Source organism: Rhamphochromis sp. 'chilingali' (assembly GCF_963969265.1).
Source record: "Rhamphochromis sp. 'chilingali' genome assembly, chromosome: 5".
NCBI classification, from domain to species: Eukaryota; Metazoa; Chordata; class Actinopteri; order Cichliformes; family Cichlidae; genus Rhamphochromis; species Rhamphochromis sp. 'chilingali'.
The window spans coordinates 28,259,876-28,270,263 of record NC_137932.1 but is presented as its reverse complement, the minus strand read 5'-3'; the positions used below and the strand labels follow the sequence as shown (position 1 = coordinate 28,270,263).

The 10,388-nt window shown below is 42.6% G+C and overlaps 1 protein-coding gene across 1 annotated transcript; it reads left to right on the top strand.

The window, feature by feature from the left end:
• Positions 1-1,755: 1,755 nt before the first annotated feature.
• Positions 1,756-10,096, top strand: LOC308397030 (C-1-tetrahydrofolate synthase, cytoplasmic-like). Its single transcript, XM_080882755.1, has 12 exons — positions 1,756-1,818; positions 2,787-2,889; positions 2,971-3,055; positions 3,728-3,787; positions 5,541-5,594; positions 5,683-5,819; positions 5,934-6,034; positions 6,515-6,651; positions 6,801-6,912; positions 7,167-7,294; positions 9,400-9,464; positions 9,663-10,096. Exons 2-11 carry the CDS (start codon positions 2,789-2,791, stop codon positions 9,445-9,447), a joined length of 963 nt encoding a protein of 320 aa, XP_080738881.1. The 5' UTR covers positions 1,756-1,818; positions 2,787-2,788; the 3' UTR covers positions 9,448-9,464; positions 9,663-10,096.
• The last annotated feature ends 292 nt before the right edge of the window (positions 10,097-10,388 follow it).

Below are 10,388 nucleotides of genomic sequence, written 5' to 3'. Positions count from 1 at the left end.
GAAGATAACAATGGATCAATTATATCCTTTTTAACTTTACTACAGCACTTTCAGAAACAACTTCAGTTTCAGGTCCCTCTTCTGTGGAACCAGCTTCCAGTTTGGATTCTGGAGACAGACACTATCTCTACTTTTAAGATTAGGCTTCACACTTTCCTTTTTGCTAAAGCATATAGTTACTGCTGAATCAGGTGACCCTGAATCCATCATTCAAGCTGCTGCACATCTTTTTTTTTGACTGGTCGTAGTGATCCACCTGGCATTTTTCCTCAATCCAGGCCTGCTGACATCATGTGATGGTGTGAAGCTCAGGCTGTTGTTTGTTGTCATGGAGATTTGTAATCTTTGCAACTTATTGTCAATTTCACGACTTTTAAAACTGATAAATTCATCCGGTGTGTTGTGTCCTCTTGTGTCTTTTTGTGTTTTGGTGCAGATAAATTTAAAGGTCCGGCTCTGACAGCTCAACGGAAACACTGATGCCAGTGTATATTAAGGTTTTTTTGATGGGTTGTGTTTTGGATTTGATCTTTGGCCCTGAAAGCAGAATCTGCAGGTGAGGTCTCTCAGCTCTGTGAGCCTTTCTTCACTTTTCTTTTTATACTACATTTCCCAGGAAGCACCGCAGCACCATGTCCTCTGAGCAGCCCAGCATCAGAATAATGCCGGAAAATGCGGCAGAGTGGCTCCATGTAAGTAAAACCAAGTCCCTCCTCCTCCCTGACAGGTTGCCATGTAATTGGCTGAGAGCAGCGTGGGCTGTCCCTCCTGGTTCCTGCGGTTTGACCTTTGGTCCACCATCCCAGTATCAATCTGGTTCTCCTGGCTGGTTTGATTCAGTTCTAAGCAGTAATTCCTCATACATACACAGACACATTCTCACACAAACACACTCACATAGGCTCAGGTTACCTTCATGATAGTGTCAGAAATTCTGAGTGACTGAAATGTTTTTATTTTAGGGTTTTGTAACAGAGGAACAAATACAGCTCACATCTGTGGAGCTGGAACAAAAAAGTTTCTATTATCATTACTACTGTTATTATATTTTAGTAATACATGTGAATCGTGTAGTTGTGTTAAAATATTGGAAGTGAACTGTTAAACCACAGCTGTAAGTGTACGGCCAGCATGAATGTTTCTGTGATCAAATACTTATAGTAAATAAAATAACATGAATAAAGTTAACAGTCACTGTGGTCCCAGTGTGGACAGGAAGGAGAGATTGTATTTCTTTTATTTTTTCTGATTACTCAAATTCATTGACTTGTATAACTATTTCCTTTTTGTCATAGGACTATACCAAAATAAAAGCTCTGTTACCTTTTAGTTAATCTCATGTTATACTCAGCTCAGGAAATGGAACAATGATCAGATGACTTTTTATTTGTGTTTAAAAGCACAAAGACTTTACAACATGTGAGATTTGGTCTTTGCTCCTGACTGTGACCCACACACCACACGATCAGTGGACTCCTGCTCATAAAGTCAAGTTGAGCTAGTGTGCACTCTGAGCATGTGGACAGATGTACAGGTAACTCAGCGCAGGTAAGTAAAGACCTACATGAGCATAGCTTCTGTAGACTGAGGTGAGATAAGGAGAAGTGTGCAGCTGTCCACATACCCAGCTCAGTCTGATCGATCAATAAGCGATACCCGTTCAGTCAATAATTAACTCCTGTCAGACGCTGTGGCTGCCTCTCTCCCTCCTCACATAGTATTTTTGTCACTGCTGGGCTTCCTTACTTTGACAGAAGCTCCACAGAGACGGAAACATCTGCTGCAGCTTTTTGTCACTGCCTCTGCTCTGCCTCTCAGGTATGAAGCTGCTGCTCTTTCAGCTTCTCTTTGTGCTTGTGCAGCTTTCAGCAGCTTTCTTGAAGTCGCATAGAGTTTCCTGAAGTTTCGGGAATCTTGGAAAACTTCAAGCTGCTGGAGGTGAACGTGGCAGCGCTGCAGAGGAGTGTGTGTTTGTGTGAAGCTGCACAAGTCTCGGTTCAATTCTTCTCTGCAGAGCGGCTGTAATCATTAACATGTGAGCTTCACTGTGAGGTTAGAAAAGCAGCTGCGAGTGCTGACGGTGAACTTTAAACAACCCTCCAAACCTTTAATGAAGCTTTTTATACTTCATTAAAGTTCAGAAAAAGTAAAGGTTCTTCATTTTGAAGCCATCACAGATTCAGAGACTGTCACTCTGTGTATCTCTGCTTTTTCAGTCTCTGTTTACTTTGTGCTGATGATGATGAGGATTACAATGAAGGGAAACAGTTAAACACGCTCACAGTTTGTGGGAGACGGCTGCAGTTATTAACCCTGTCCGCCCTGGAGCTCCTGCCTCTCGTGATATCAGAGCTTTCTCTTGCTTTGGGTCCGTCTGAGGCCCCGGTTGGCATTTTGTTTGACTTTAAGTTTGCTCTTTTCACTCTTGGGTTATTTTGTGTCGTCGGCCTTTCTGAGTGCTATCGTCCTAACAGGAAATAAGAGAACGTTTAATGTTGATGTCATGAGCTCGTGTGTATCGGTTGGGTCACATCCATTCTAAGCTGGATAAACGTTCAGAGAGGATAAAGACATGAAACACTGTAAAAACGTCTGCAGGTCTTTTTTCTCAGGAATGTTTCTGAACTTGTGAATTTTATGCATCACAGTCACAGCTGATCAAAGTCCCTAAAGTTTGGTTTGCCTATCACCCCTCACATTTCCAGATGTTTCCAGATTTTTCCATCCATTTTATTGATTATCCTCAGTCAGCTGAAGCTCTTTCTCTCTCTTGCTCTCTCTTTTAGTCATGTTGTCCTTGGCCGCCCACTCGCTCTGTGTCAGGGCCACCGGTTACCAACAAAGCCTGCACTCCATAGCAACTGTCATCTCCGGGAACAAAACGTCCAAGTAAGTCTCAACCCACCAGAACGGCTTCTGAGTCCGTTAACTGTCTGACCTTTGACCCCAGCCCTGCGGCTGTGTGTGCAGAATAGTGAGGGAGAGACTGAAGAAGGAGGTGGAGAAGATGGCGAGTCAGTTCTCCGGGTTCAGACCGGGCCTGGTGGTCCTGCAGGTGAGAGCCTGAAGCGCCCCCTTCTGGATGGAGCGATACTTCAAACCGATTTTTTTCTAACAACCTCACAGTGACCTGATCAGGTCGTTCTCTGAGCTCCGCCATCATAACTCAGACTAGACTTTACCCGGGGCTGCTCTCTGCAGTTTACCTGTGCACACCTGTTGTCACCTGTCAACAAAAAGCAGCTTTGTTTTAGTGTTTGTGACCAGATGAAACCAGTCAACTGAACTTTGACCTCCACTCCCAGCTCAGGCTGGAGCTCCTGGTCCTCTCACACAAACACACAAACATGTGACTGCCTCCCATCTCGTTTCTGTTTACGGCAGAGCAGTGACCAGGTGACGTGTGCACCTCAATGATATAAATGACAGAACATTAGAAACACCTGTGACTGCTGAGTGCGTGGCCATCATTTTCAGTCTGTTTGTGAAAAATGGGACAAACCTCCAAAATCTTACAGCAGTTTAACCTGAGGGGACAAAAACGAGCGACCAAAAATCAAAGAAGTTCTGTCAGTAAAATTAAAAACACGAATGATGTAGAAATAAAAAGCCGCAAATAAGTCGGGAGCAGCTCAGGATCCTCCAGGAGGAAACAAACATGTCAGAGAATGAGAAGGATGCAGGATCCTGCAGGATGGCTATTTTTAACTGTATGTGTGTGTCACAGGTGGGAGACAGAGATGACTCTAACCTGTACATCAGCACCAAACTGAAGGCTGCAGCTGAGGTGACCAACATACACACACTCGTTTTCCTATCTTAGTGAAGACATGTAATTGACAATATTTTCCTTAGTTGCTTACCCTAACTGTTACGAACCATCTCTGCTAGGGGTTAAGGGAGGTAACATAAATGAGATTCTCACGGGGAAGATCGGAGTCGAAAATGTTTTATTACAAAAAAACTCAGAGAACTGAAAAATAATAGCAGCATTTACTACAAACAAACAAACAACCGAGGCAAAAACAACTTCCTCGCTTAAAGCTTCAACCAGTAGAAATCAAAATTAGCCCCATGGGCTGTAGCACAACTAACATTACTCAAGAGAATCTCAGTCGAGACAGGGATTTACAAACAAGGTTACCAGACAGAAGCACGCAGACTGCACACTCAGTTGAAAACAGCAGACCCAGAATGAATGTTCTTCAGCCTTTTAAATAGGGATGGGTACCGGTGTCCGGTGCCATGATGGCACCGGTTCTGACATAAACGGTAGTAACCAGACCGAAAAGCAGCGCACATTTCGGTGCTTTATTTCGGTGCGTTTTTTTCCTGAGCTGTGATACACTTTAGATTCTAGCCAATCATTTTACGTTTCCGAGGATAGTAGGCGGGGCCAGGTACGTAAGTTCTGTTAGAGCAGAGCTACAGATTAAAAATGTCCAAGGCGAAGCGGTCAAAAGTCTGGCTGTACTTCATAGCAAAAGATGCAAACTCAGCAGCCTGCAACAAGTGCTTTAAGCTGATGCTGTGATACTGTCAAAGGAGGTAACACCTCAAATCCGATGAAACACCTGGCGACGCATAGCGTTTTTTTTAAAAGCCCAGAAATGCGCCGTATTTGATAGCTTGCCGCGAGACCTCACACCGAGCACATCTACTGCCGGTGGGTTGCCTGTTATGCAACATCTCCCAAAAACACGAAGAGGAGAGTCCTGGCCCCTAGCCCTGCCAGTGTAGCAGAAATGATGACGGATGATGGTGGCAGCAGCCGTTCTTCTCTGCGTGAGTAGCTAATTTACGTTGAGTAGGCTAACCACGTTATTACATTAATGCATGTAAGGTGAGCTAGCAAACATCATCATAGCTACATGCAGCTGTCTTCTTGTTTGATGGCAGATACTCCCTTCACCCTGGCTAAAAAGGCTAAAATGACCAAAGAAAAAGTGGAAAACAGTTAAACATGAGAGGTTTTTGGACAAAGTTTGTGTTTTTTCCATTGTTTAAGCACTGCTTCCAGCCAAGAGTGATACCATATATGCCCCATAGCTGCAGAAAAGGCTAACATTGTTATCTTTTTACAAAAAACAGCTGAACATGAGAGGTTTTTGGACCAATTTTGTGTTCTCCATTCTTTAAGCACCGGTTTGAGCACCGGCACCGTTTCAAAAGTACCGATTTGGCACCGGTATCGGATAAAACCTAAACGATACCCATCCCTACTTTTAAAGATGCAAGTGTGCCCAATCAGTCACTGATTGGTCTAGCATCCCTCAGCTGGTCCAATAGACTTTCCCTGGAGGTGCAAGCCACAGGTTCCCAGGCAGCCAATTGTCTGAGTGTGTTGTCACACTCAAATTTGCTTGAAGGAAGTCTGGCTCACTTCTTCCAAGGCTAGGGGCCGTAACACTAACCTTAACCCTCAGCTTAAACCTCAGCCTCAACCTAACCATAACCTCTGGTCCTTCCGTACACACACATGCACACACACACACACACGCACACAGTGGGCTGATGCAGCTTCACTTTGTTTCCTGCAGGTTGGAATTGAAGCCAAACATATCCGGCTGCCGAACACAACCACGCAGGACGAGGTCTTCATGCATCATCTTCATCGTCATCATCTTTTCTCCGTGACGTGATCGAAGGTCTGATTGGTTCTTGTTTTCTGTCGCCCTGCAGGTGCTGCACAGCATCATGTCTGTGAACGAGAACGCGTGCGTACACGGTCTGATCGTGCAGCTGCCATTGGACTCCGCAAACTGCATTGACACTGAGTTCGTCACCAACGCTGTGTCCTCGCAAAAAGACGTAGATGGGTCAGTGAGCGCATCACTTCCTGTGTTCATCACCAAATACTCATCACTAACACTGTGTGTGTGTGTGTGTGTGTGTGTGTGTGTGTGTGTGTGTGTGTGTGTGTGTGTGTGCAGGCTGAGCTGCATTAATGCAGGTAAACTGTCTCGAGGAGATCTGAATGACTGCTTCATCCCCTGCACCCCCAACGCCTGCATGGAGCTCATCAGACAGACAGGTAGCAGCACACTGGGAACACTGGGAACATTGGGAATTCTGAGAACATTCAGACTGCTGGGAACACTGAGAACATTTAGAACAGTGGGAACATTGGGAATTCTGAGAACATTCAGAAAACTGGGAACATTGGGAATACTGAGAACATTCAGAACACTGGGAACACTGAGAACATTCAGCACACTAGAAACACTGGGAACATTGGGAATTCTGAGAACATTCAGAAAGCTGGGACTATTGGCAACACCGAGAACATTCAGAACATTGGGAACACTGTGAACATTATGTCATTCGTTGAAAGTGGCGGATGCGTCTCCTGGGGATAAACGGTGGTTAGGTGTAAAGACCTGCTGCAGACACATAATTGTAACCACATGATTGTAAATCTGAAATCATGCGTTTGTTGTTCATCAGACATACAAATATCATCACTGACAGTTCCAGTAAACACCTTTGCCTGTGACTTCCTGTACCTGTGCAGGCGTGTTTGTGGCGGGGAAGCATGCGGTGGTTATTGGTCGCAGTAAAATCGTTGGCGCTCCGATGCACGACCTGCTGCTGTGGAACCATGCCACTGTGACCACCTGCCACTCAAAGACACCTGACCTACCTGAGCAGGTAACAACATGCAGATACGAAATAAATCATGAAATGAATAAAAGCTAACCTAAAAAGCAAAATTAAAAAGTTAAAATTCAAACAAAATCACCTTTAAAATCAAACAGAACAGATTGCCTCCATCACTCAAACACTTCTTGCGTCTGCAGGTGGGCCGGGCTGATATCCTAGTGGTGGGGGCCGGCAGAGCAGAGATGGTGAGAGGAGAGTGGGTGAAGGAGGGTGCCGTGGTCATTGACTGTGGAATTAACCATGTCCCCGGTATCAGCATCCCCTTACGCTTATTGACTTCCTTTTTCCAGCCAGCAGCTTGTTTTTTTTTCTTTTCTTTTAACCAATCAGAAGCAGGATTGTTTCCACAGGAACCCCAGCTGGGTGGAAACAATCCTGCGAGTGAATCAATCCTAAAATGATCTGCAGTGGAAAATATAAACCAATGACCAAGTTTAGCTCTGAGCTTTAAAACTGTAATTCTTTAAAATGATTCACTCTGTGACCTTTGACCCCTGCTACAGATGAGACAAGGCCCAGCGGTAAGCGAGTGGTTGGAGACGTTCACTACTCCTCTGCCAGTCAGAGAGCAGGATACATCACACCTGTTCCAGGAGGGGTGGGGCCAATGACGGTGGCCATGCTCATGGAGGTATTTATTTTATTTTATTTTATTTATTTATGTTTTTATTTTTGTTTTACTTTTCAGTCTCATCAGATTTTACTCTTTTACTTTTGAGCATTACATACTTTTATTTTTTATCAAATTCAAATGAAATCAAATCATTTTAGATGCATGAATGACAAAAACTTAAAACAGGTTAAATGATCTCCTCATAAGAGCTCTTTCATCCAATCAGACACAGCTTTTGTGGTTCTGTACATTACCACAATTAATTTTAAAGGAAACAAGTCAGATCCAGTTGAAGTGTAGACTTTCAGCTTTAAGTTGGGTTGAACAAAAAGATTGCATAAAAAGGCGATAAATATTTTTTAACACAATTCCTTCATTTCAGGGGCTCAGACGTAATCTGACAAATTAAATAAGTGAAAATAAAATATTCATTTCTAACTTGGTTGAAAACTTATTGCTGGCACTGACAACCTGAAGTCATGGACATCATGAAGTGAAATGCTCGGTTGGGTTAAGATCAGCTAACTGACTTGGTAATTCATGAATTTTCCACTTTGCTTTAATAAACTCCTGGATTTTGACTGTATTTTTGGGTTATTGTCCATCTGTATTATGAAACACTGTCCAATCAACTGGACTTCATTTAGCTGGATTTGAGCAGACAGTTTGTCTCTGAACACCTCAGAAATCATTTAGCTGCTTCAGTCCTGTGTCATATCATCAATAAACACTAGTGTCCCAGTGCCACTGGCAGCCATCACACTGCCTCCATTGTGTTTTAATCAGAATCAGAATAGTTTAATCATCCCTAAGGAAATTATGTTGGTTGCAACCACTTCAAGACAATAACAGTAACAGGCTGAACTAAATTAAATAATACAATATTTTAGAACAAAATATAAGAAATAGGTCCAATATATACAAATATGACTTTTACAGGAGGAAATTGTGCAAAATGTGTGCATGATGTAGTATGCTTTGGATCATGAGCTGTTCGGCACCGTCTCCCCACCTTTTTCTTAAACTCATCTGTCCAAAGAATGTTTTTCCTGAACTGTGCTGGCTTTTTTAGATGTTTTTCTGCAAAGTCCAGTTTAACCTTTCTATTCATGAGGCTTACAAGTCGCTTGCACCCTGCACTGAACTCTCTGTATTTACTTTCATGCAGTCTTCTCTTTATGGTAGACTTGGATATCCGTACTTTTACCTCCTGGAGAGTGTTATTCACGTGGTTGGCTGTTGTGAAGGGGTTTCTCTTCAATGATTCTGTAATCATCCACCACTGTTGCCTTCCGTGGATGTCCAGGTCTTTTTGCATTGTTCACCAGTGCTTTTTTTCTTTCTCGGCATGTACCAAAACTGTAGATTTTGCCACTCCTAATATTGTATTCTCTAATGTTTTTATTCTGTTTTCACAATTTAAAGATGGCTTGTTTCACGTGTATGGAGAGCTCCTTTGACTGCATGTTTTCTGCTCAAGAAAAATCTTCCAAATGCAAGCACCGCACCTCAAATAAACTCCAGGTCTTTTATCTGCTTAATTGATAATGACATGAAGGAGTTGCCCACACCTTCCCATGAAATAGCCTTTTAGTCAACTGTCCAATTACTTTTTATTTTAAAAACAAGTTGGCACATGTTGAGGAGCTGATACTCCTAAACCCATCATCCAATTTGAATGTGGATACGCTCAAATGAAAGCTGAGGGTATCCACATTATGTCCATGTTCGTCATATAACTATAATTGGAATATGTTTCAGTAAACAGGCAAAAAAAAAACTCTTTTTTGTGTCAGTGGCCAAATATATATGGACCTGACTGTATGCTATATGTGCAGAACAAAGTGAAAACAGTAGAAAACATGGAGCCTGATGGTCTAAGATTTAATAGGTACAAAAGAAAATTGTCTGCATATCGGCTGATCTAGTTCAGTTGAAAATGTAAGCAGCAACTTGGGAAACAAACACACAAATCTGAGGAGTTTCGAAAATGGGGAAATGGGGTGAAAATGGGGGTGGTCTTAAAATCGGAAGATTGGGAGTGTTGGCAGGTCTGACGGTTAATCGGTTCCTATTGTGGTTTTTCTTTAATCGGTTCCTATTGTGGTTTTTCTTTGTTTCAGAATACGGTGCAGAGTGCTCAGCGCTTCCTCCTGAAGTTGAGGAGATGAAACATCGACACTGACGGGTAAAACTCGGCTCAAACTTTCAAATTCCAACCAGGGTTTCCTCTAAATTCATCAGAACTAATTTATTGTCATGATCAGTTTTTGTCACTGAAGGACACTCTGCAACCAAAAAAACTGCACATGTATAAATGATTAAATGTATTTTTGTTTGGGTTCTTATAACTGACAGTTTCTTCACTTTGTTTGTATCCCTGTAGGCAGACAGCTGTGGACAGGTGAACAGCTCATACACAGAGATGACATCGTCAGAATGAAAGCAGAAACACTTCTTGTTTCAGAGGCTGAACTCGTCCGTATTTTTTCTTTTGTCTTAATTTTTTTCTGTAATTTATTTCCTGATCTGAGAGATTTCTGACGTCTGTCAAAGTTTGACTGTGACTCCAGCAGGACCTCAGAGTTCAGACGCACTGAGCTCGATGAGGCTGTGGGTGCTGCGCTTTCCTGCAGTATTAAACCAGGTGTAAGTACATGCCCAGCATTTATTTATTTTCATTCTTTTGTTACTTTGATTTTTAAATAGTAAAAATCTTTTACCTTCTTGTATAAAAAAATCTCTGACAGTAACAGTTTCTGTACTTTCAGTTTAAAAGAAGTGATGGATAAGAACTCCGTGGGGCTTTTATTGTGAAAAGCTGCAACTTTGACTCAATTGAGCTTCATATGAACATCCTTGCATTCAAGGATGTTCATATGAAGCTCAATTGAGTCAAAGTTGCAAAACAGCTACCTCCTGTTTCAACAGATAGCTAACGGTTTTTCCTTTTAAGGAGTTGTTATTGAATTCTATATATGCCACGCCTGTTGTTGTTTGAGTATAAATAAAGGATGTACTGAGAGCCCCGCGCGATTCCTCTGTGACACACACACAGTGCACACGTTGGTGCAGAGATCGTGTCGGGGCATCGCCCATGTACATGTAAAAA

Excerpts from the sequence above, each read along its gene's own strand:
- LOC308397030 (XM_080882755.1), top strand. The coding sequence starts at position 2,789 with ATGTTGTCCTTGGCCGCCCACTCGCTCTGTGTCAGGGCCACCGGTTAC. Across the intron at positions 6,913-7,166 it reads TGGAATTAACCATGTCCCCG|ATGAGACAAGGCCCAGCGGT; the intron begins GTATCAGCATCC and ends CCCCTGCTACAG. Across the intron at positions 7,295-9,399 it reads CGGTGGCCATGCTCATGGAG|AATACGGTGCAGAGTGCTCA; the intron begins GTATTTATTTTA and ends TCTTTGTTTCAG.